General features: G+C 37.2%; 4 protein-coding genes across 6 annotated transcripts; 1 reads left to right on the top strand and 3 right to left on the bottom strand.

The window, feature by feature from the left end:
- Positions 1–196: 196 nt before the first annotated feature.
- Positions 197–20,469, top strand: LOC116293406 (deoxyribodipyrimidine photo-lyase). Of its 2 annotated transcripts, XM_089037093.1 has the most exons (9): positions 197–650; positions 10,609–10,754; positions 14,638–14,820; positions 15,461–15,619; positions 16,288–16,486; positions 16,556–16,642; positions 17,088–17,362; positions 18,474–18,633; positions 19,329–20,469. In XM_089037093.1, the coding sequence occupies exons 1-9, from the start codon at positions 230–232 to the stop codon at positions 19,466–19,468; spliced, it is 1,770 nt and encodes a 589-aa protein (XP_088893219.1). In that variant the 5' UTR covers positions 197–229; the 3' UTR covers positions 19,469–20,469. The 2 variants fall into 2 exon arrangements, with proteins under 2 accessions (XP_088893219.1, XP_088893220.1); XM_089037094.1 differs by lacking the exon at positions 16,556–16,642.
- LOC148907095 (uncharacterized) lies at positions 2,053–3,415 on the bottom strand. The gene has a single exon (XM_089037099.1). The coding sequence runs from the start codon at positions 3,222–3,224 to the stop codon at positions 2,148–2,150; it is 1,077 nt and encodes a 358-aa protein (XP_088893225.1). The 5' UTR covers positions 3,225–3,415; the 3' UTR covers positions 2,053–2,147.
- On the bottom strand, positions 4,387–5,952 carry LOC148907096 (uncharacterized). Its single transcript, XM_089036401.1, has one exon. It carries the CDS (start codon positions 5,950–5,952, stop codon positions 4,387–4,389), a length of 1,566 nt encoding a protein of 521 aa, XP_088892527.1.
- Positions 20,034–26,507, bottom strand: LOC116293407 (phosphatidylserine decarboxylase proenzyme, mitochondrial). 2 transcript variants are annotated; one of them, XM_031700831.2, is made up of 7 exons: positions 26,192–26,507; positions 24,728–24,870; positions 23,749–23,927; positions 23,077–23,313; positions 22,281–22,536; positions 21,647–21,807; positions 20,034–21,174 (listed from the first exon to the last, which is right to left on the bottom strand). In XM_031700831.2, the coding sequence occupies exons 2-7, from the start codon at positions 24,855–24,857 to the stop codon at positions 20,935–20,937; spliced, it is 1,203 nt and encodes a 400-aa protein (XP_031556691.2). In that variant the 5' UTR covers positions 24,858–24,870; positions 26,192–26,507; the 3' UTR covers positions 20,034–20,934. The 2 variants fall into 2 exon arrangements, with proteins under 2 accessions (XP_031556691.2, XP_031556690.2); XM_031700830.2 differs by lacking the exons at positions 24,728–24,870; positions 26,192–26,507 and adding an exon at positions 24,286–24,501.
- Positions 26,508–27,029: the final 522 nt, after the last annotated feature.

A 27,029-nucleotide genomic window follows, 5' to 3' on the forward strand; every position in this document is an offset into this window, starting at 1 on the left:
TGAGAACTCGAGGACCGCTGAAAAACCCTCGAATAAAGAACCGTCAAGGAAGAGACCTAAGGGTAATGGCTGGGGGCCTTCGAGCCCCCCTCCCCCCTCCCCCTCTCCTCCTTCTAATGTTTTTAGCATAATTTCATTTTCCGGTTGTCAACAATAGGTCAGCGGAATTACCCAAAGCGCGGGAAAACGTGATCATCATGTTATGTAATCACGAGTCACGATCTGTTCCATGTGTTCAGTCCGGGTAAACAGACCTGTCATTCTTGCACTTTACACCGAATTTAAAAGAGTTCTTCATTTATTTAACCTTCCAAACAAAGCATTATACACGAGAAAACCGAGATCGTCTTGGAAATCATCGGTTCTATTGCGTTTTTTATCTAAATCATACGAGAGCAATCCTTCAAACGCGATCAAAACAATGACTGAACCCCCGAACAAGAAAGCCAAGAAAGAACACAAACTGGACGATTCAGCTGACGACGACGATATACTACGAAGATACCATAAGAAGAGAAAGGCTGTTTGTGAGTCGGTCTTGGACTTCAAGTTCAACAAGAAGCGAGTTCGTCTTTTGTCAAAAGTCACCGAGGTGAATGATGATTGTAAGGGAATTGTTTATTGGATGTGGCGGGATCAACGAGTTCAAGGTATGAATCAGGATGCTTTGCGGCCAACCCGATTATTGGAATCAGAAATCAGGAATTGTACAAGTGTTATTTTAGATTCCTGTTTCAGAAATCAGAAAACTTACTTTTCGGCACTGCCTAGGTATATTGCATAGGCGAAAATACAAGTTTGAAGGAGAGAATCTAGGATTTTGGATTTCCGTTTCCCGAATCAGAAATCGCATTTCTGTTTTCTAAATCATGAATCAGAAATCACAATCTCACTGACATACGACAAAACACCACGTGTAGGGGAGGGGTGACCACTCGAAAATGCTCTTACTTCCGGTATCATTCACCTGCGCTCTATCACCCCACCCCTAGTCCAATAGTTGTAGCTGTTGTTGATCTTCCGCTTAGACAAACATTGAACGATCTGCCGCTATCCATAAGGAACACTCCATCCACTAAATCTTTTAAAGGAAAACTTAAGACATTCCTATTTGACGCATAAATAATTATATTAATATTTAATTAAAAATTATATTTTGATAGCTTATTATTATTATTATTATTATTATTATTATTATTGCAGTGTATATATATATATATTTATTCATTTATTCACTATTTATTGATTTATTCTATATTGTAAGAGAATTGAGATATTATGTAATGCGCTAGAATAAAATTATTATTATTATCAAATTATTGAACCGTGATCCCCTGGGTAGTATATTACTGTAAAATTGTGCCAAACTGATAAATTCAAACTTAGCTAAAAAGATCTCAGTTGTTCTGTCAGTGATTACGAAAAAAAATGAGCTTAATAGATTCCCTCAATGTCCAAGACGAAATAAGAAAGATTCTCGATGCTGGAGGATTCTTACGGGACGTGGAAAGGTATTTTAAAGAGAATTATCCTAACAAAAAGTATAACTTTTTCACGTGGTTGGTAATCTTAACGGAAGTTCAACAACAGCTACAACTATTGGACTAGGGGTGGGGTGATAGAGCGCAGATAATGATACCGGAAGTAAGAGCATTTTCGAGTGGTCACCCCTCCCCTACACGTGGTGTTTTGTCGTATGTCAGCAAGATTGTTATTTCTGATTCGTGATTCAGAAAACAGAAATGCGATTTCTGATTCGGGAAACGGAAATCCAAAATCCTAGATTCTCTCCTTCAAACTTGTATTTTCGCCTATGCAATATACCTAGACAGTGCTGAAAAGTAAGTTTTCTAATTTCTGAAACAGGAATCTAAAATAATTCTTGTACAATTCCTGATTTCTGATTCCAATAATCAGGTTGGCCGCAAAGCTTCCTGATTGTATGGACAACATATCTTTGAATATTCCTTTGAATAGTAATACACAAAAATTTTATTAAGTGTAAATAGAGTTAGCTATTAAGACTAACTGGGTACACTTACTTTTTCCTTTGCAGTTTGCTTTGTTTTTGTCTTTTAAAAACAACGTTTCAGATAAATGGGAGATATTTCTTGTATGTTCTTTCATAGGAACTGAGGGAGGCCCGTTTAACTAGCAAATTTTGCAGTGCGATTCATCGCGCGATTCTCGCCACGACCGAGTTGCACAATAATGTAAACAGTTTGCGAATCTCGCGGCAATTTCACTGCGACTTGAGCGTGCTGTCGTGGTTTTAGTAAAGTACAAGCTCCATACATAACTGTTACAAGAACATGAGCTGTTCCAGGGTGGATAATTGCATTCAAACTCTGAGCTCCAAGACGACAAATGACTTTGGGAATAACTGAAGCAAAGGGAGAGATTCCTGCTATGACGATCTTTATGTGTTCTTCTTGACTAACGTAAAGTGGAAATAATTCATAAAGAATAAAAAATGTCACAGGCATTCCAAGAAGAAACTGGGCGGACAGAATAAAGTCTATTCTGATGGCTCTTCCTAAAGAATGTGGCGAAAAATGTCGGGCTAAAAGAAAATTATTAATAAGTACTACAATGCAAAATAATGCATTCAAGGGGTAAGCCATCCAAGAGATCTTGTAGATCCCATACAACTGTAAGAATAGCCTGTACGCCAGCTTTATGAAACCTGCCAACAGATTGAGAGTGAGTAAATGAAGATCTTTGATTAACGAGAGCGGAAAAATCAATATGATACAAAAGAAATCCCACATTTGGACAAAAATTCCTTCAATAGCTGCTGTCGTAATTCGAAGGCGCTGAACCTGTATTGGCATTTTATTCCAGTGTGGGGTCTCTTCGTTACACAATTCTAAAGTGAGTAAGTTAAAAAAATATATTCCTACTGCAAACAAGCCGATAAGACAACCAGCCACTGTTTGGATAAGCAGAACAGTTTTGAGACACTCCCAGAAAGACTTCAAGAAAGTTGGCAAGCTTTTTTTCCATGCTTGAGGATCGTCTTCGAGTTGTCTTGGTGGATCGAATTCTTGGAATATTGCGTCCTTGGGATCAAATTTGGTGAAATCTTCCAATTGTGCTGAAGCATCCCACACACACAATGACTCGAATTCTTGTATTGAAGTGTTCTCCAATCGTTCTTCTAAAACTACACCTGTGCAGCTTTCGACCAGATAAGCAATTGCAGAAACGATGACTGTAATCATCTCCCTTATTTGTTACTAACGGCTTATATCTGTGAAGACTGAACATCGACCTTGCTTTCAAGTTAATAGATCTTGGGGTATATATTGTTTTTTTGAACAGTGACGTAAATTCACAATTTTTCGCTTATAGGTAATCTTTGCTTTAAGTGGGGAAAGTACCTCACTATTACTAAATGAAAAATAAAAAGGCCGAAAATTATTTCATATTAAACCAATCAAAAAAAAGAAAACAAACAGACTTCCAAATACTAAATTCCACGAATGAGAAAGCTATTTGTTTGCCCGTAAGAAGATTAAACTTTTGTTTATCTTTCATTTTCATCGAAAATGACATATTGACTATATTTTGGGGAAAATATCATTCATGATTAGAAAACATATACCAATATTTACATTTCAAATTCAGTCAAACTTGTAAATCTTACTTACATTAATGTATATACAAATTATTCTGAACCACTTTCAAAAGAATATTGTTAATATTGAAGTTGAATCCTAAGATCATAATATGAAAACCTACAATTCACTTGGCCACTATCCAAATAGCATCAATTTACATATATTATCATCTATTCAAAATGTCTAAGTTTTAAGATATTTTGCAGCTAGTGAGTATATTCACTTGATATTGAATCCTAAACTATCTCGGGGATGGTTGCTGGTCCAATAGGCCCTTTGCAGCTAAGCAATCACGTGCTGATTAATTCACTGAGAGCAAATGAATGAACATTTTGATTCCCATAGGTGAAATATACTGGTGAGCAAACACACTTTCTACAACCTGTTTCGAGAGATCGTAATAAAACTGCATTTCGTAACACACTGGATACACATCGTTTCATTCAGTTCTTTACAAGTAGCTAAAAAGAATCACCAATTTAAAATAAAATGAAAAATTCATTTGCTCACCAGTACAGACACGTGACCGTTAACTGTAAAGGGCCTATTAGATGTCAGAACTAATGCGAAGACATTGATTCATTATCTCAGCCACGAACACTCGCTTACTTCACTTAAACTTTTTAAAATGGCTTTATAGGTCGAAATAGCCATTTCATTCTTTGAACTGTATTGAAACTTAGTCTCAAGTATTTGTCAAGTCTTGATCCGTGAGTAAAATTCAATGGCAAATATATGTAACATATAAAGCTAAGACTTGAATTCAAAAGAAGCTGGGAAAGGAACAATTCGATGAATATGGCGATACCCTAGCTCCAGTTTTTTCATACTTACTCCTGACTATCTCGTACATATGGCCACTGAAATATAGAACCGAAACAGAAATAAGCAGCATGTTGACTAACATGTGGTAACGCCATTTCTTCTTCCAAACTCTGTTGACCGCAACATTCATGACACGAGTTTGGATGAAGAGAGAAATGACATTAAAAACCAAGTCAATGAATAAGCCAATGGCTGCACGGATAAAGAAGTCAGCTATAAGGTGATAATTAGAGAAAGGTTTGGAATCACTGTATAAAAATTGGTAAATATTGATGAATCCTAATGCAGTGATCATAGCAGTGGCCTCTTGCATCATGATCTGGATGCTCACATCTGCAATAAAACGCCTGCTTCTTGGGCTGATGTACTTTGGTCGTCTACTTCTCTGTCTTCGAACCAAGCGATACAAATGCTCCCAGATATGATCTCTCATTGTAATAGTAATCCTCTCTAGAAGATCCATGACGGCATGGGCTATTCCCAGAGCTATAAAGAGACCGAGGCTCGTCAGTTCTGCTTGCATCACACGAAACACAACTGCAGAAGCTCCATAGATCACGGCAACGAGAACATGAGCTGTTCCAGGATGGATGATACCTTTTAAGCTCTGAGCACAAAACCGACACACTACCTTAGGGAAGGCTGAAATCAGAGGACATAGTCCAGCCAGGATGAGTTTCGTTTGAGCCACTTGCCCAACGTATAATGGAAACAGTTTATAAACCAAGAAAAGTGCTACTGGAATTCCTAGAAGGAACTGTGCAGAAAGGATAAAGTCTATTCTTACACGGTTCTTGAAAGAATGAGGACAAAAGTGGCGGGCTAAAAGATAGTTATTGATAAGTATTAGCAGGCAAAACAATACGTTTAGAGGAAATGACATCCAATGAATCCTGTAGATACCATACAACTGTAAGAAAAGCTTGAAAGTTATGTCAATGAATGACCCCAACAAGTTTAACGTCAAAAGATGAAGGTTGTTGACCAAAGGCAAAGGAAACAGGAGCAATATACAAAAGAAGTCCCACATTTGGATAAAAAAACCTTCAATAGACTCTGCTGTAACTCGAAGACGTTGGACTTTTATTGGCATTCTGTTCCAGTGTGGGGTGTCTTCGTTACACCATTCTACAGTGACGAAGTTGAGGAATACGAAACCAACAGCAAGCAAGCCGATGAGACTACCAGCCACTGTTTGAATAAGAAGCACACTTTTAAGACACTCCCAAAGAGATTTCTTTAACGTTGGCAAGCTTTTTTTCCATCCTTTAGGATCGGATTCTAGGTGTTCTGGAGGGTCAAATTCTTGGAATATGGTGTCGCTGGGGTCAAATCTGATGAACTCCTCCAATTCATTGGAATGCTCATAAACTTGGCTGTCAATCAAGGCCTCTCGCAACTCAGATGATTGCATCGACGTGCCTTCAAATTGTTTAATTAATATAACACCAGTACAATTTTCGATCAGATATGCAATGCATGAAGAAAAGATGTCTGTCGACATCTTGTCAGATCAGATTTGTGTCAACTAAACACTTGAATTTTGTTTTCGATTTTCAAGTGTTGAACTTTCGAAAGTGATTTTTTTACCCGAAAGATCTTATTGTAACTCGGCAACTAGAGTCGATACCAATTAAGGAAATTTTTATTTTTTGCTTCATAAAAAAATCCTGATAGTAAATGATCTCAAAGTTCAGTTAATTTTCACATTTCTTTTATAAATCATGTCTATTCAAATTCCTTCCACCTTAATGCGTTTATTTTATCACATTTTGTACTCGTTTCTATCTTAGACGTTTATTGTATAGCAGCCAAAAATAGATAAGAGATATCGACAATAGGACTGATCCAGAAATAGAACCGAGTAAGCTGCCAATCCAGAAATTGAAAGGACGTTGCAATTGCTATGAGGAAACTATTGACGGTTTTCACGGCGGCCATGTTTGAGGAACCTAACAAAAGATTCGTCAGTAGTCTCTTTTGTTGTATCCTCCAACATGGCCGCCGTGTCTTTAGTTATTCAATTCTCTTTGGAATGGTTGAAAACCATCAATACCCAGTAACGCAAAATGTCAATGTCAACTAAAAGGAGAAAAACAGATAGATCACTTCAGGGTTCGTGCTAACGTCTCCGACACAAAATTCAAGGGCTTTTTAAGGACTTTTCAAGGTCCAAAATTATGATTATCAAGGGTCAATTTTGTTTGTGAATTTCTTCCTAACAATGCATAGGAACAATACGTTATTTTCAGGCTCCATGTCATCGATGTAAAATAATGGACTGTTGCATTTTCAAGGAGTATTCCAGGAGTATCCAGCAACTTTGCTCTTTACAAGGGCTTTTCGAGTGCACTTAAAAATGGGTTTTGAATTCCAGGGCTTTTCAAGGATTTCAAGGAGTAGCATGAACCCTGTCACTTGCATTAGAGTGCAAACAGCATATCCGTGAAATATTAGTAATACTTACTTTTCTTTGAATAAGAAAGAAAATTCACTAAGCATTTTGGTAGTTGGAGTCAAATGATGCCATCATGCAAACGGCCTATTGACAAGGCAAAAATACTCAAAAAAATACATTGATTATTAGTCACTCCATTATGTTTAGGTCGGACGTCAGCAAGTGGTTGAGCCTGCTACATATATCCTATCTAGGCAGACTGATGTATCAAACTGCTAGATCTGATGCAAATTAGTCATAACGAACAACTTGCAAGTGTAGCGAGAAAAATCTCAGTACAGGACACTGTAGACATCGATTTTAGTCAACTGGATAGTTCTCATCGAAAACCAGTTGGTCACTTTGAAAGAAACACGAACGAAAGGCGGGCTAACTGGTGAGTTAACTGATAGGGCGTATTTTGGGAGTTTTGAGGCTCGGTAGTCTTAAAACAAGCGTTAAATGTTGTGAATTCTAAATTCTTGATATCTCATGGAAAATGACTTTTTTGCATTAAAGGTTTGTGTATTTATGTTTTTTCTTCTGTTTAAAGACTAGAGTTAAAGAGAAATAATTATTCAAGTGACTTTATTTCGAAAAGTCTTTAGTCATGTAATCGCCAAACATGCATTTATGATCCGCCAAAATAATAATAATAATAATAATAATAATGATAATAATAATGGGTTATTTCACAGAACTGTGAGATTGTGAAACGTCTGTACAATTGTTAAATTTGTATACATCTTTGTAAAACCAGTCATGCAGATATTTGCTTAGACTATTCATGCCCGCAATATTCTGTATTCATGGAGCAAAAATGTCTGAAGTTGAAATAAACATGTAATAATAATAATAATAATAATAACAATAACAACAACAACAACAACAACAATAATAATAATAATAATAATAATAAAGCTCAGAATGCAGACTCTACAAAAACAAGCAAAAACAAAAAACAAAAAAAAAAAAAAACAACAACATTAGAATGAAAAAAACTTATTTTGATTTAAAAGTTTTTTGAGTGGCAATTAACTATGAAAAGCCTTTTTAAAAAGATGAGTTTTTAGTTTTGTTTTCAAGCTATTTACAGTACAGCAAGACTTGACATTATCGGGCAGTGTATTCCACAATTTCGGTGCTGCAACACTGAAAGCACGATCACCGTATGTAATTGTTCTCGAGGTAGAGAAATAAAAGCAAAAAGCAGGAGAGCTCTAAAATAAGCAGCCTCAAACGACGCTAATTACGGCTTTATCGATGCCGATGGCCGTGAAAGAGGTGTTTGTCTATCGTTCATGTTCGTTATATAACCTTCTTTTAATGCGCCTGGGTTAGGGAAAAAAACTGGGAATTAGAATAAAATTCTAGGTAAGATAAAAAATCTATAAAACCTATATTTTCAAGAGTATTCGAGGAATATTCTAACATCATGCATCTTAGTTGGGATCGTATTCTTGATCATTGCTATTACTGACGCACATATAGTACATAAAGATATCAGGAGGGGATTTGGGCCCTGGATGTTACCTCAAATTTTGCACGGATTTTACAATATTTTTCCATAAAAATAAGCATCTTCTGAAAGCTTAAAAAATGTAGTTTTCGAAAATTTATTTAAAATTGTCTGTTTTGGAACATTAGAACTTCTGAAAACTATTTTGAGATCTTCAGATTTGAATAAGTAAATTATAAAAAATGTCGCAACACTTTCGAGAGAATTATAGGATTGCTCTTCTATCTTAGGTACTGTTTCTTAAGAAATTTAAGGAGTCCAATAATATACATATTTGTTGCATTAACATTCCTAAATCAGAATGTGATTGGTTTAATTTCTTGGCAAATTCAGTGCTTGGAAGCTAGTTTTACAGAAACGAGACTTTCTGCTTTCTTTAACTTAACCAAAATAACAAAATGAATGTTTTACCCAAAGAATTCCTTAGCAATGTTATTAATGCCATAAAAAGTATATTAATTTTTTAAAGAAAGCTTGGAAACAAACAATTCCAGTGAGAAATAGTTCTGTCTTTGTACTTACTTTTCACTATACCAAATAAATGGTCACTAAAATAAAGAACAGACACAAAAAGAAGAACAGTGTTGACGAGCAAATGGTAACGCCATTTCTTCTTTCAAACCCTGTTGACTGCTATATTCATGACACGAGTTTGGATCAAGAGAGAAATGACATTAAAAACCAAGTCAATGGACAACCCTAGCCCAACTCGAATAAAGAAGCTAAAAACAAGTTCATAATCAGTAAAGGGTTTAGACGTGCTGTACACAAACTGGAAGACGTTGATGAATCCCAGAGTGGTGATCAAAGCAGTCGCCTCTTGCATCATAATCTGGATGCTGATATCAGCTATCAAACGCCTACTTCTTGGGCTGATGTACTTTGGCTGTCTACTTGTCTGTCGTCGCACCAAGCGATACAAATACCCCCAGATATTATCTCTCATTGTAATAGTAATCCTCTCCAGAAGATCTATGAAAGCATGGGCTATTCCCAATGCTATGAACTTGTTACAACATACTTCATTTGATAAAAGCATACTCAATGTGTACTTAAAGCATACTTCATTTTCGTGAGGATAGTATTCGATGAACTAGTGGTCATTTTCTGCAGTTTAGATATGTCTAAACTCGATATAGTCGACTTTGTCTAGACTAGGGTCAACAAGTGTTGCATAAAAAAATTTTTTTTCAATTTCTTCGATTTCATTATTTCTCCAGCATCTAATCAAAGCCTGAGAGCAATTTTCTTCTTTTTGGAAGTCTCTCAAACAACAGATACTTCATATTTTAAAAAGTGGGATTACTTCTAGGAAGAATATCTTCCTCGTCTCCACCTCCATGTTTACAAAACAGTGCAAAATTCCACTGGGGTGGAGAGAGAAGATCTTGGTACTTTCTGTGAAAAATCGCCGCAATAATTTTGACCATCTTCAAATTCCCTGAGATTATTACATGAGAATTGCCGCCAGAATCGCAGGACATTTACACGGGTGAATTTAGCATGCAACTCGGTTGCGGCGAGAGTCACACTGCAAAATCTGATAGTGTGAACGGGCCTTTAAAGAGATGTTTTGGTGAACGTCAATCATAAAGCAGTTTTTGTATGACAGTGAAGCTCATTGCAATAAACGTGACATGCTGTGACCGTGAGGCATTTTAGAATTTTAATTGGCTGATTTTTTTCTCCTGCAATGTGATTGGTCTGACAGTGCCATGATCGTGTCTGCACCATGTTTAAGCATATCGTTCCAGGTACTTCATTGATTTGGGAGAGAACTCTCAAGCAATGCGGTCTGGCATATCCCTTGCCATGTCAAGACAGCGTTAATGCCAGGAGCTTTTCACAGTCATAAAACTGCCCTAGTGTTGTCATGATATTGTCTCAAAGTTTCTTACATGTTTCTATGGTATGTCATGGAAACACCTTGATTGACATCCACTAACCACTTTGTTGAATTCATGAAAACAATAAATAGTTTTCAAATATCAAGGGTGTTCTTTCCACTTTTAGGTTCATTTTTCCACAACTTCTTTTTTTGGGGGGAGAGGGGTTAGGATTATGTGCGCTCTTAGTACAAATGTATGGTTCCAGATGTAAAGACCATTATAACCATTTGAGTTCTTTCATCTCAATATAGGTATATATATATCATTATATGTATGTTTAACAATAATTATATTTTTTGGACCAACTATGAACAGATAATTGGGCCTTGCTCTATGCTCAGAGATTAGCACTGAAGCAACAAGTACCACTACACGTCTGCTTTTGTCTCCCAAAAACATTCCTTGATGCTGCCATAAGGAAATATGGATTTATGTTGAAGGGCCTCGAACATGTTGAAAAGGTATGTGGAGATGTATGTCACTCAGTATGGGAATCAAGGGTCGTACAGTGGTAGTACATTCACCTCTGGGATCTTAGTCAATAGTCCAGTTTCAAGTTCCCTACTGCTCAGCTGTTAGCCTGAATTCAACACTGAGAGAAAAACCTGTTGAATTCTAAAGGAATTTTAGTTGTTATTTGCAGGCATATTTGTTCACCTCATTACTGCAGGCTATAACTACTAATACTAAAGAAAATATTACATCTTACCGAGGCTAACACTTGAGCAATGGAGAACTTAAATTAGAAGTATACTCTGCAAATTCAACTTGCTCTTTCCAAATTTAACTGTGAGAATAAGAGGGAACGAGACAATGATACTTATGATCATAATGATGATGATGATAATAATACTTTATTTATTTTTTAGTGCTATTTCCAAAAACCTTGTTCAAAAGCACTTTACAGAGAGGATTTTGGCTTAGCTCTTCTAAAAAATAACTTTTAAAAAACTTTTTTTTGGACCTTTAAAAAACAATATAAAAGTGCATGCGTCTATCAGGGCCACTGCTCATGATAACTGGCCAAATTAGTTTTTACTTGGTGATACCTTGTTTCTGAATCATGGTCATAATGACTGGCAAAGCAAAAATTTGACCCTACAAGTTCCAATTCTGGGTGGACATTGTCCGATAACCAGCTGTTATTTTAAGCTATAAGACATTTTTGTCACCGTGAATGTTTGTAGTGAAGAATATACACGATTAAGCCGTGAAAGTAGGCTTTATTCAAGTAAACCATGTGCTTACACAAACATGGCCGTCGTTACAAAACGTGAGATTCCGCTGACCTAAGGCAGGCACTTACACAGGTAACCCAACAACTAGTAATTACTAAAGAGTGTTTTTGTTAATGTTTGGTACATTAATCACTATTATCAGTACATTCACCCCTTCCTAAAGATTAAGCCTATCGATGGGATGACTTCTTCTGGCCGGTAGAACTTGGGCTTACACTCACAGCAGACAGGGCAGGCGCTTACTGTTTTCTTGACTTCTTCTAGTGAAAACGGTAAGTTTTTCGTTCGAACATAATGCCAGAGTCTGGTAACGCCTGGATGACATAGTGATTCATGAAGCTTGTAGAGGGAATCATGAGTAGTCGTAGCACAGCTGGCTCGGGACAAGGTGTCTGGTGCCATATTCTCTTTACCGGGTCTGTAGACTATGTCAAAGCTGTAACAACTGAGCTCGATTCTCCAACGCATTATCTTGTCATTCTTGATCTTCCCTTTCTGTCGTTGGTTAAACATGTAAGAAACTGATTGTTGGTCAGTTTTTAGAGCGAAGTGGCGACCGGTGAGAAAATGTCTCCAGTGTCTTACAGATTCAACGATAGCTTGAGCCTCCTTCTCGACAGCAGAGTGCTTTAGCTCACTTCCTTGCAAAGTACGCGAAAAGAAGGCCACTGGTCTCCCATTCTGGTTGAGAGTGGCTGCCAGTGCTACTTCCGAAGCATCTGTCTCAACTTCAAAGGGGATACTTTCATCTATGGCTGAAACAATGGCTTCTGCGATGATCTTCTTTATTCCTTGAAATGCCTCTTTGGCTTCCTGAGGCAATGGAAAGGATTTACAGCTTGTGATGGGCTTTATTCGATCAGAGAAATTTGGTACCCATTGTGAGTAATAGGAGAAAAGTCCAAGACATCTGTTGAGGGATCTTGAATTGTGTGGCAGAGGAAGCTCTTTCAAGGGCCGTAACCTTTCAGGATCAGGACTAATGGTACCTTCTTCAATGACGTAACCAAGTAAAGGAAGACGGCGCGTGGAGAAGACACTCTTGCTATCGTTGAACTTAAGATTGGCATTTCGTGCAGCATCCATGAAGGATTTCAAGTTGATGTCATGATCAGACTGATCCTTTCCACAGATAGTTATGTTATCCAGGTAGGGAAATACTCCTTTCAGATTATGGTCTTCGACTAGTCTCATCATTTCTCTTTGGAAGCATGCTACCCCGTTGGTTACTCCAAAAGGTAACCGGGTAAACTGATAGAGTCTGCCCTTAGCTTCAAAGGCAGTGTAAGGCTTGTCTTCGTTTTTCAACGGTATCTGGTGGTAGGCACTTTGCAGGTCAAGGGTACTGAAAACTCTAAACTGAGCGATTTCGTTGATAGTGTCACTGATTCTTGGCAATGGGAATGCATCAAGCTGTGTGAATCGGTTGATGGTCTGTGAGTAATCTATAGCCAGACGTTTCTTGTGGTTCTCGTCTTTAGTTACAACTACTTGGGCTCGCCACGGAGACTGACTGGGTTCAATGATGCCTTCCTTTTGCAATCGATCCACTTCTCCACTGATGAATGTGAGATCTTCTGCACTGTAGCGTCTGGATTTAGCAGCAACTGGATGACAATCTGATGTAAGGTTTGCAAAGGGTGAGGGCGGGTCGATGTTTAACGTAGTTAGGCCGCAGACAGATAGGGGTGGCTTTGTTCCACCATACTCAAACGTGACGTGGTCATGTTGAGACTGGAAGTCAAGTCCCAAAATGAGATCAGAGCATAGGCCGGGCATTATTGACAGGCGAAATTCCTCATAGCTGTGTCCTTGGTAGTTAAGGTTGACGGTGCAGAATCCCTCGGTTTTTGTACATAATGCTGATGCCGCCATGGACACTGTACTAGAAGAAGGATTAACAGGAATAGCAGCTGCTTCTACTAAACTTGGGTGAATATAGCTTTCGCTGCTACCACTATCAAAGAGCGCCTTCACATTCCATCCTGAATTGACTATGACAGTAGCAGATGAGGCCTTAAGAGCTTGCGGGGTCCCAACTGAGGCAAGTGATGGTGGCCAGAGGGCCGCAGAGACGTCACCAGGCTTTGACGGTTTCCCTCGACAGACTTGTGCAAAATGCCCCTTCTTCTGACATTTATGGCACACAGCATCACGAGCTGGGCATTTGGCACGGGGATGCTTAGTATTTCCACAGAAGAAACATTTGGGACCACCGGTCGTCAGTGTTGAAGCTAAGAGATTGGGGTCAGGTTGAGATGACGCTGGCGATGTGGTTTCAGGTGACACACCTACGGCTGCAGCATTGAATGGCTGAGAAACTGCGTAGCTTTCAGAACTTCGCATGGCAGAATCAAGAGCTCTAGCTTGATCGAACATTGTCTTTAGATCAAGAGTTTTATTCTCCAAAAGCCGCTGACGAATTTGATTTGATTGCAACCCAGTAATGAAGGCATCCCGGACGTTCTCTTCACAGTATTTAGCAGCCGTAACAGATTGGAAATTACATTCCTTGCTGAGCACCTTTAGAGCTTGTAAATACTGGTCCAGTGTCTCTCCAGGCTGTTGTCGTCGAGTTGCAAGAACGTGTCTCGCGTAAATTTCGTTAGTCGGTCTAACGTAAACATTTTGAAGCGATTGCATAGCGGATTCGTAGCTTGGATATCCTTCGATGTACTCAAAGACTGCAGGTGAAACGAAATTGGTTAACACTCCGAATTTATTGAGACCTTCATCGGGCAGCACTGAGAGAAAATTCTCGAAAGTTCGTTTCCAGTGTATCCACGCTTTGGATGCTCCAGTATCACTTGGATCGACGCCGAAACGTTCAGGACGTAAAACTTTATCCATTTTTGGTTACTTGAATAAATTGTAGTGAAGAATATACACGATTAAGCCGTGAAAGTAGGCTTTATTCAAGTAAACCATGTGCTTACACAAACATGGCCGTCGTTACAAAACGTGAGATTCCGCTGACCTAAGGCAGGCACTTACACAGGTAACCCAACAACTAGTAATTACTAAAGAGTGTTTTTGTTAATGTTTGGTACATTAATCACTATTATCAGTACAATGTTATTTGAACACAAAACTTCCTTTTTTTCAGGAATTATCTGAGCTCGATATTAGTTTTCATCTTTGTCTTGGTGAACCAGATATAGTGTTACCAGAATTGATAAAGGAATTTAACTTTGGTGGTGTGGTGTGTGACTTCTGTCCACTGAGAAGGCCCATGCAGTGGGTAGACAAACTTATCAAGGCCTTACCAAAGAGCATACCAGTATGCCAGGTACTATAAAACATGAGACAATGACAGACTTTCCAGCTTGAAACATCTGCAATACACCCTTATGTGTCTTATTAGTGCAATGTTTCCCCATTACGTACAGACCACATGTCATAATAAAGAGTATTAACTCTTTGATTAATGCCAGTTTCAACAAGAAGACACTTGAATAGGGATATGACTCAAATAAAGAATCTTATTTTCAAAGGAAAGACACATGGTTTGAAATGGAAAAACATTGCACCAAAAAGAGTAAGGCTTAATTCCTTTATTTTTGCTCTGTTCTACACAACACTCCCCCCTCTCCCCCCAGAAAAAAGGAACATAAATTTAAGTATTCAATCTACATACTCACATACAAACAGCTTGGTTCTCTTGACATCATTTCCTAGCTACCTTGTGTGGAATGTTTATCAGCTGAGTCACAAGTTTTTATCAGCATGTTTTCTGGTTGACAGCACATGATCATAGTCAATGTTTGACCACCATTTGGAGTAGATAATGAGGTTTAAAGACTTTTATCAACTGAGTGAAACCAAGCAATAAACCCTTAACTGGATACAGTATCGAGTCACTGTAAAAAAAACTTATAAATTATAAATTCCTAACTATTTTTAAAAACACCATTGCTCTGCCGACATAGGTTGATGCTCACAATATCGTTCCATGTTGGGAAGCCTCTCCAAAGCTTGAATATGGTGCTCGAACAATCCGTCCCAAAATCCACAAGGTTCTACAGTCATTCTTGACAGAATTTCCACCAGTTATCAAACACCCTCATGTACCCAAGGTCAAGGCCAAGGTCAGATCATAATAGATAAGTTACCACGTTACAATATCAGATTATCATAAATAAGTTATATTACCATGTTACGATATCAGTCAAAGATGTTGTTACACAGAACCATTTGAAAACATGATTTCTTTGTGATACGACTTGCTGATTTTTACAGTCAAACCACCTCAAGCATGAACACGTAGAGGTCATTAATGACTTTATTTTTGGATTCTTGATTTCATTATTCGATTCGAACATTCACTATTGAAAGCGAATCTTCAATATTCAAAAAATAATAATAATTTGAAAATTCGATTAACTTGGCTTGTAGGCTCTCGTTATAGCGCAAACAGAAGGTAAGTCATTAATATTACATATTCTTTGCACAAAAAGTTGTTTTTGCATTTCAGTTGCATATATGCTTGGCTTTTGTATATGCCAGGCTTTGAAGATTCGTTTTCATTAATGAATGTTCGAATCAAATAATGAAATCAAGAATCCAAAAATAAAGTCATTAATGACCTCTACGTGTTCACGCTTGAGCTAGTTTGGCTGTAAAACATGTAACACAAGTCAAACTTTTGCACAACATTTGTTCCAAATCAACTGGTGCTGTTAGCCTTGCATTCAAGGTAATGTTTAACAAAAAGAGGTTTATGATTCCACAATTTTAAAATGTTTTCTCAATTTAGGAAACAGACTGGAAGGCAGCCTATGATTTCATTGATGTAGATGACGCTGTGAAAGAGGTTGACTGGGCTGAACCAGGAACTAAAGCAGGTCTGAAGATGCTGGAGGAGTTTTGTGCACAGAGATTAAAGCATTTTGCTACATCAAGGAATGACCCAACAAAGAAAGCTATTAGTAACCTGTCACCTTGGTTCAATACAGGTAAACTTTTTTCTTACTTAAAAGTATGGAATGAAATCTTGAACACGTTTTTTGAAAAAAAATCTTTAGTTAGTGATGCTGGCCCATTTTCTGAACACACAACATCCAAAGCAACAATCAAGCCTTTTAACCACTGGGCCATAGGGTACTCATTTGGTGAGTGAGGCCTGTTTTGAAAAGCGTTAAAGAACGAAATTGTTATCTATTTGCAAAAATGATAATAACAATAATGTTCAAATATGCTGAAAATGTATTATACACCCTAGGCCTAATGATAGCACTTAGCTAGGGCGCCACCTAAGTTCCCCACCCCACCAACCCATCCTATTTCTACATTGTCTTACACTATTAGGTACACACTAAAATATCATTCTGCTTCACTTTGAAACATTTTTTACAGCGCTATTCACAAAATTATAATATCTAGTTAACCCCCTCAAGGAGCTCTAGCTATCTGGCTATCGTAAAATCACAAGCATTCATTGTTGAACTTTTTTTTTGTCACTCACTCACTCATACATTCACCCATCCGTTAATCCATTCATTCATTTAATTCATCCATCCAACCAACCAACCAACCATCCTCTTCTTTTTTCCCCAGGTCAGATAAGTAATCAAAGGACAATCCTCAAAATTAGGGAGTTCAGGGGCAAGTACAAAGAATCTGTAGAAAGCTTCATTGAAGAGAGTGTGGTTCGCAGAGAACTTTCAGAAAACTTTTGCTACTACAATGACAATTATGACTCTATTGATGGGACAAATGACTGGGCTAAGAAGACCCTTGAAGACCATGCTGGGGATAAGAGAGAGCCTCTGTATGACAGAGAAACCCTTGAGACAGCCAAGACTTATGATGACCTGTGGAATGCTGCTCAGGTAAATAAGCCATAACATTTGCACGGGTGGATCCAGGAGTGGTAAAGGGGGTGACTATTCACTCCCCTTTTGCTCAAATTTCTCAGTATACTTTAAGTAACAGTTACCCCCTTTTGCTCAAATTTCTCAGTACATCATTAGTAACACTTGACCCCCCCCCCTTCCTTGCATTCCTGGTAAAACCTTTGTAATAGTCACCCCCCCTTCTAAAATTCCTGGGTCCGCCCCTGCAAGGTTTTTTTTTAGCAAGGTTGTTGAAATTAAACTGGGTGGAGCTTGCACTGCATTTAGGGGACATACAGTATTTCCAAGATGCTATCTTGTTGGGCTACCAAAAAGGTGTTGTTTCAGAACTTGTAAATACACAAAAATACTTGTACAGTCTTCCAACTCAGAAACTACTCTATGTGTAGTCCCTTAGAAGTAACATATTTTACTTTCGTTTTTGTGCCTGCTGAAACTGCTATGACTTAGAACAAATTTTCAAGTTTTCAGTCACACATTTTATATAACGGGCGGGGGGAGGGGGATATAATATAAACAAAAAATATATATAAATGAAAGGGATTTACAGTGTAACTACTATAACCAGGGCCACCTAGCCAGCAAGAACCAATCAAATCATAAAATGAATTAGAAAACAATACCAAGATAGACTGCACGAGAATTGTAATTTGACCCTGATGTTATAATCATGTAAACAACTAGATAGTTTGATCGCGTTTTTCTTTGTCAATATGTAACGTTTTTCATTTCTCTGAGGATGGCCGAGTAAGCTGAAAGCTCAGAACATATGTATTAAATCTATGGTTGATAAGACAAATTATCATGAATGTAACAACCATTTACAAGGAACTATTTGATTTAACTAGATAGCCATTGGTATTTCCTTATGCTTGAAAGGCTATTGTTTTCTGCTAGTTTCTTATTGGCTCGACTACCCAAAGTTGGAATGTATTGTTTTCATTCTACAATTTGATTGGTTCTCGCTGTCTAGGTGGCCACAGTTATAGAAGTCGCACTGTAAAGGAAACTGATTCAAACAGCATTCAATGACTGTAATACACTTTGTATAACATTGTTATAAAAGGTTTCTATTTACATCTTCCAGAGACAGTTGGTACGTGAAGGCAAACTACATGGCTTTTTGCGCATGTATTGGGCAAAGAAGATCCTTGAATGGACCAAGTCACCAGAAGATGCTCTGGCTGATGCGATATATTTTAACGACAAGTATGCCTTGGATGGTATCGATCCTAATGGATATGTTGGTAATGTTATGTGCTGTCCTTCTAGGTCTATCATTTTATCCATCCATCCCATCAATTTATCCATCCATCCCATCAATTTATCCATCCATCCCATCAATTTATCCATCCATCCCATCAATTTATGCATCCATCCCATCAATTCCACTTATCGATCTTTTCATCCATTCATTTGTCCAACCTTGCTTCTTTTCTCACAATCCATCCCATTTATCCATCCTACATTCATTCTTTCATTCATCTATCCTTCCTTCATCAATATTTCCAAGATGGTGTGTATATTCTGTCCCCCATTAGACTTGCTCCAAGTCTCACTCGCTAATTTTTTGCCGTTGCAAACTCAGTTCAAATTGTGCACTTCCGGTTACAATGGCTTTCTAAAGGTGATCGAAACTTGTAAAACTCGGCACCTTGGTCCCAGAAGTCACTGTAATGCCAACTCAACCCTCAAGAAAACAAAACAGTAAAACTCAACCCAGTTTTCCCCCTCAACTTTGGAAGAGCCAACACAACCAACCCATTCTCTTGGTTTTCCAATCTTATCCCTTTCCATCAATGTCATCCCATCTCATTCATCTCATTCCATTCATTTATAGAATAAATCAGGGGCTGAAGTCATAACACCTGTATACCTCCCATCTTTTATATTTACATTTCTTCCATCTTCTTCTAACATTCTTGTGTTTTTCATTCCACAGGGTGTATGTGGTCAATATGTGGCATTCATGATCAAGGTTGGAAAGAACGACCCATTTTTGGCAAGATACGATACATGAACTATAAAGGCTGTCAAAGAAAATTTGATGTTGTAGCATTTGTTAAGCGCTATAAACCTTAGTTATAACCGTGATGAATACAGAGTTTGTTCATAGGTGTGTCACTAGAGCGATTTTTATGAACCTGTGAAATTTGAACCACAGCCTATTGTAAATATGTTTGTTTCAAAATACCAAGGGGTTTTGAAATAACCCATGAAATTCCCCATGAAATTCCCCGTGGCCCTGGGCAGTCCAGACAAATTTTTGTGACTTATCTCTAAAGGTCATAAAATACTGCCATTTTTTGGGCAATTTACTCAGTGGATAGCCTTATTTCAGTGTCTAAAAATTCACAAACACCTCTGGTAAAGTAAAGAATGCACAACTCCAGCAATACATACCCTTTGGAATAATTACACTGGCCTCCACTTGAACACATGAATATTCTACAATAATTCGAAGGTAACCCCTGAGTAATGGAGAACTCAAAACTGAAATATTTGTTTTCATGCATTCTGAACCTGTCCTTAGTTTTATATTAGTAAGACGTTAAATATTGATGGATAGAAAAATTGTTTTCAAAGGAAGAAAAAAATGTTGGTATTAAAATGTTTTACATTAAATATGAAAATGACAGCTAAGACATTTGCTCTGTTCTTATATTTTCTTTATTTTACAACATTACCTACCTACATGTAATACATATAAATATCAAGTTGTTTTTTTATGTACACCTTTCAAATTGCACTGTTAGGAGTACCAGACAGACATTTCTTTAAAGATTGTCAACGTTTCTAGATGGGTATTAACATATTTTATGAACATCCATTTATTAGGATGCTTTTTATAGGAAACTCTAGCCAGTCATTTTCTCTTTTTTTATCATTCATTCTTAACCTGAGTTACAAACGCACATATACCTTAGTTGTATATATATTTTTTATATTAGACTTTCACCTTGTGAAGAATATCATTCTTTTGACACCTAGCCCAAGACACCTAATTCCTATTCAATTTTCATGTTAGCCATACCTGACATTTTAGAGGTGGTTTCAGGTTATCGACAAAATTGAAAATAAAATGCACATGGTCTGTAATAGAAAAACATTACAGTAACATTACAGTAACATTACAATTAAGTTCCTAAAGTTAAATGATCCCCTTGTTGTTAGAATGAATCTTTCATAAAAACGTTTCCAATAGCCCACTTCTCAGTTAGAGATGCTTCTCTGGTCACGCACAAAGTTTTCAATGTGAGACTACATGGAGGAAAGGAGAAAAAAAAACTAATTAAGCACAGAGCCTTGTACTGAAACCTTTACATATGACAAGCGAAGCACGTCTTGGAGGTGGGCTATGATTTGGATGCAAGAGAGGTTACAACTCGCAAGTGGGAGTGAGTGTATACATGTAGGTAAAGCATACATGTTGTATGTGTGTACATACAAACAAAGGCATTGGCTCCAAAGAATATTTTACACAAGGTCTAGAAAAGATGGATGGTAGTTTTTGTCAGCTTCATTCACAAGAATCAAGAGAGAGTGTATCATTCATTTTTATCGCCTACTGTGCCCAATGCCTGTCCAAATTTAACCTTGTCTCCTGCTTTGACATTAAACCTAAAGTCCTTTGGTGCCTCAAAGATGAGAACAATAGTTGATCCCAAGTTAAATCCTCCCATTTTCTGTCCTTTTGTGAGAGAGAATCCCTCCATTCCTGTGGTTGACAGCAATTTCTCTATGAAGCTTCCTGGTATATATTTTCCAGAAATATTGGTTTTCAGTTCCTGGATAAGACAATGACTTGGTTATAATTTTCTTAATAAAACAAATTCGCGTAATACATTAAAAGGGGTAATACTGAAAATCAGATGGCACAATATAGGATACTTGGTACATAAATATAAGAAATTACACCATCTCAAGTGCACTTTGGAATCCACAGGTACAAGTGATGTCTTGAAAGTTTTCAAAATTGAACGAGCCTTTAGGTGAGTCTAAGTTGAGAACTTTCAAAACATCACGAGTATCTACAGTACATATAAATTCAGAATCGTATGAGAAGATTGTGCGATTTTTTGTTTATAATACACTCAAAAAAAATTGAGCAACTTAATTGGGACTCTACAAAGTACAATTTGGGATTTAATTGTACTCCTCTTGTCCAATCAGAATTGTGTAATTTTGTTGAGTGTACATATTATAAATTTTAAAAAAACACAGATTAAAGCATAAATGGAAGCCATGAATATTTCCTACCTCATCAAAATCAACATAGATTGATCCAACATTGCTTGCACCAATAGCAGCATAGGCAAAGAAACCATATTCCCAGGAACCAGAGAGTACTACACGTTCATTATAATTGAATAAACCCTTAATGATTCTTTGAATGCTTGGACTGACTGATAAAAGTTCTCCTGAAATAAGGGGGGAAAAAGGTGAATGATCAGGTGTTTGAATATAACATTTCATTTTAACAAGAGACTGTTCTCATTCCAAACAACGTGTCATTACCTAGAGTATCATTTCTCTATTTAACTGTTGCACATTAGTAGATAATCTTATTATGTAGTTCTAGAAAATATCCATACCTCAACCATTGAGGAATTTGGAAATTCTGGAGGGGAGGGGGTCAGAGAAAGAACAAAATTACAGAGTTTGTATGGAAGAAATTTAGAAGTTCCTGGGGTCCTTTTACAAATTCCCTCTGGGGTGGGGGTATGGATATTTTTTGGAAATACACATTCTCAAGAAAATGTCTGAAATGGAAAAATATTATACCCAAGGTAAAATACTGTCCAAAAGCTATAATAATGTGAAAGGAGTCAAAAATTCCAAAGTCCAGGTTTATTTCCAGGAAATAAACCTTCCATTATAAGTTAATACAAACCTGGAAAATGTCTTCTTGTTTTGACCGTCCACTCGGCAGGGGAATGAAATGAATGGTAATCACCAGGTCCTAGGTATAACACACAATGGAAAAAGTGTCTCTTGTCCTCTGATGAATGTTCTGTAATAGCAGTTTTGGAGCAAGGATGGTTTGGACCAAGAAATGTTGTTAAATCATAAGTTATTCCTTTGACTTGCTCTACAGCATCACCAACGACTTCACCATGATGCATAATATAGCCATCAGCTGGGCTGGTCTGAAATATATACAAGTATATACAATACACGTATATTAGAATCATAATATAAGACTTAAACAGGTTGACATGTAGGAAAAAAATATGAAAGAATATGTATATACAGCTATTTAAAAAAAGTTTTTATTGCATGTTGCATGCTCCTTTCCAAACTTGAAATGTACTATATTCATAAGTAAAAACAGCCTGTTTAATGTCAGCAAAGAAAATATGCTGGAAAAAATTTATGACAAAGTTTGTAGGGAACATTTAATAATATTTAACATGTGACGTTCTGCTGATTGTGCTCCCATTACCCATAGTGCATTCTTGACTTGGGGTGCGGCAAGCAACGTGCAACAAAACCAGTACACCAATCTTTTTTGAAATAACTCAATAATGGTTCACATGAAAAAGGTTCATAATTACTGTAGGTGTTACTGTATCTGAGATTTTCATTTTCCTTCAGTCAAATAACAGACTGTCTGCCCTAGTATTCTTTAATTGACAGAAGCCAAAAATCCATGTGATTATGAAAGTGCATGAGAGTCAAACACTTACCAAAACAGCTGAATGGTCAACTGGCCTAACATCAGGTTTAAGTTGACGTCTAAAAAATGCTCCTAAATTTGGATAGCTTTTTATATCTTCTATCTCTGCTTCAGCTAAATTACATGAGAACACCCAAGAATACAACCCAATGACTGGCCATCGCATAAATACTGGAAGGTCATAATTATTCACTCGACCCCAAAGCCGAGAAACTGCCCTCATTGGGAATTTTCTGTATAATGCTACCTGAAAACATAATGGAATACACAATTCATTACTATCATTTGTGAGCAACTGCGAAGCACAATGCATCAAACTATTTTTTATAAGTTTATGTGTCAGACTTTAATTGCAACAACAAACTTGCAAGTTTCACATGTGAAACCTCATATAGTTAGCACCATTCATTAACTATCACGTCGATAAATCACTGGTGTCTGCAGTACATGAACCAGCGACCCAACCTATAGGACTCACACTGATGAAAGGCCAATGTTTTTTGTATATTAGAACAATTTGTAAAGTGCTACTGGATAGCAATAGAAATAGCACTATAAGAATTTTTCTGCATCATCAACATAAAGTGAAATTGTGAACTTGAATCATCATCATCATTATCATCATTATCATATCATCTCATCACCATCATTGTTATGAGATAAGTAGAAACTGTGTATTTACCTGCCATTGATTAGCAATCAAATCTTCAGGATCACCTCTTGCAATCTTCCTGTTCTCTCGCTTCTTAATGTGTCCATATTGTTGATAGCAGATATAAGCAAAACCAACACTGGCAGGAATACTGAACCATTTTAGTGATACCCAATACCTTCTAAATCCACTGATAAATCTCCAAGAACCTGGAACACGTAGATCTTATTAGCCACTATAAAATTTGGTAAATAATCTTACAAAATTGTGCAAATTCATTTGTACCCTTCTGTTATATAGAACCTAGCAAGCTAAGTTGCAAATTCGAACTGTAACTTAGCCAAATTTAAAATAGTAAGCTTATATAAAACTTATAGTAACTAAGCTCAACATTTAGCGAACACTATCTACACTGTACGAACGAAAAGCATTTCAACTTTTATTCGAGACATATATTATATGAAATTTAAGTATAGTCATAATTCTTTTTGTAAATGTGGAATCAAATTGAAAATTTATCAAATATCTAGCAAAGTTTACTAGAAAAACGAAGTATAAAGGGCAAACCTGAGCTTGAAGTATCGGTGTGTGCTGATCGAGGAAAATTACGCAATGGGTTTACTCGTCCAGAAAAACACGAGTTTTGTGCTCCACAACCACGAAATGAGCTAAATCGAGGTATTTCTTTGATTTTTAACAGTTGGTTGATATTACTTGGCCGAAATAAAGGCATATTTTTGGCCAAAATCGAAATCCACTTTTTTACAAACGCAGACGACAAACGTGCGCAGAACAACCGATGAACTATGAACCGAGAAAATGCACAGGTAGCCCAAATATATGTAACATCAATAACGTATAGAAAAACGACTTCCGCGTTCAAAACGAAAAACAGTTCTATCCTTTTTTCTTATTTTTCCTTCAAACAGACTTTGCTGTCCAAAGTTCTAATCCTTTCAGGTGGAGATAAAACCTCAGCACAATTTAAAAGTGAAATTGGAATACATACCATGGGGTTGCGCATCTCCAAACATCCTGGACCAATAAGGGGCACTACAACTGCTAAAGAGCACGTAACTGAACAGAATAAGCACAACTACTTGGGTATTGAATCGCAGGTCGCAATTCATTCCAGGCATTACAGCGAAGGTCCTATGTTGAAAACAGATTACAAGGATTATATTTAGGGAATATCGAAGGAACGGTACATACGAGCGAGCAGCGCAAAGATAACCCTAGCTACAACCTTTTTAGCCTGGGCGTATTTTTTAAAGAGAGCATTCATTTTTTTAGGAGGGGAGGGGAGGTGACGGTGTGGGGGGTGTTGGCCGGAGGAATGTAAAATTTGTAACCTCCTTTTTTCTGACTGCATAAAAAAGTGACCCTCGATCCCCTTGAAATTTGATGAGTTCTTGACCCTCCCCTTTATGTAGTATGAAAGAAGAGTGAGATTGACTTGAACAGGTGAAAACAAAAGCTATTACACAGAAACAATGTGCTTTTATTGGCTGACCTACTAGTGAAGAAACGCGAAAAATAAATTATTTCAACCTAGTTTCAAAATTGTTTGTATCCATTTTTGGACCAATTCAGGCAATCAGAGGCAATATTTTTATATTGAAAATATTAGACCTTTCGCTCTCACGGTCTATGTAGCTACGAGTCGTTGGCCACAATTTTGTGTAGAACATTATTCATTCACGTGTTCAGTGATGGTCCGTTTTGACACTGAATTGAGGCTAACCTTGAGTAACCTTGAGTATTTTACATGTAAAATACATACACACCTTGTATTGTACGAATTCAAAAAAGAAAGGTCTATTCAGTGCTAGCGTTTTCTCAATATCTGTATTCATAGCTATTTTCAAGTAAATTTCAAACCAAATCGAAAACCAAACCAAAATAATTAATGATTTGTTGGTAATACTATTTTGTCCAGTGCCCACTCTGTGCCCTTTGGTTCACGGACAAGTGCTATGCACAGGTTGACTGGTGTGATATTATACCTGACTCATAAAAACGGAGCACCTTCCATTTCTCATTAAACAATTTTCGACAAACCTTACCAATACTCTGAAAATCATATAGGGTTTATATATAGGGAAGTATACGAGTGGCGTAGCGGTGAGAACGCTCTCCAATGTGGTTCGAGTCGTCGTATGCGAGTACTGTAGAGTTTCTATCTAGTTGGTTTTCGCATGTGCAGCTACCTCTCGTAAAGACGAGGACCGGTTTTTTTGCGCTCATGTGATGATGGAAAAAATATTTAAAAAGTGTCAGACTATCCCCTGAAAATTATCTCAAATATCCCCCAGTATTTTCCCACACCCGTGATGAATTGTAAATACATTCGTTTCATTCGGTAAGCTCATTTGCATACGGATACAAATATTTGGATTGATTTCTAAGGTGTGCTTGTAGAATTCGTACATCGATAATAAACATTGTAATAAAATTATACTTTCACTTTTACCTTTATTTTGCCTTCATTAACCCAGATCTTGAGAACGAGAGCCGTAGATTGATTCCAGCAGCAAAACGAATGTAGAATTTGCATTGATCTTTATACTGATTTTTTCTTGCACCGGCCAAGATTATTGTTCTCGAGCTGGACTGATCACAGACGCCGGCTACAGTACTACTTGCTCGTCTGGTTGAAGCTCGAATTATCTTATGGAATAATAACACAGAAGTATTGGACATAGAATGATTCTACTTCTAATATTATGGCTTTAGAGGGAATTTTAATGGCAATACGAAACGGACATTACTAAACGAGATCAAAAAGCTTGAAAATAAAACATTCAAATTTGCACTCATTTGATATTCTAATTTTTGAGGTGGTGTGATCCAATCACGTGATCAAAGCATGCAACCTCCGTGCTTCAGATGTCTTAGATAGAGACGATTCAAAGTCTAAACTGGTTTTTATACTTCTAAACCTCCTCTTTATCAAGAAAAAGAGCTGTTATTGTATCCTTTTCCTACATAATTTCTTCTAAAGCTTACTTAAGTTATGAACTACTTTTAAGTAGCCTGCGCTGCATCCGGAATTTTCTGTCGTAAAGTTTACGAGTAAACGTTCGGAGGCACGCAGGCTACTTTTAAGCGGTTATCTCGACATTTGCACTCGGGAAGAAAATCAACTCAACGGAAATACTATTTAAAAAAAAAACCATGGAAGCGATATTCAAGACCAAGTGATATTCATGATTTTAGTGAACAAATCCTGCCTCAAAAACGTAAGAAAAATATTTATAGACTGTCTTTTGTTTTGGAGTCGGAAGTGTTTTTCATACGAATGTCTGACT

Source organism: Actinia tenebrosa, unplaced genomic scaffold (genome assembly GCF_029948245.1).
Source record: "Actinia tenebrosa isolate PJP-AT-01 unplaced genomic scaffold, QUT_ActTen_1.0 PGA_scaffold4__44_contigs__length_22323623, whole genome shotgun sequence".
In the NCBI taxonomy this organism is placed as follows: Eukaryota; Metazoa; Cnidaria; class Anthozoa; order Actiniaria; family Actiniidae; genus Actinia; species Actinia tenebrosa.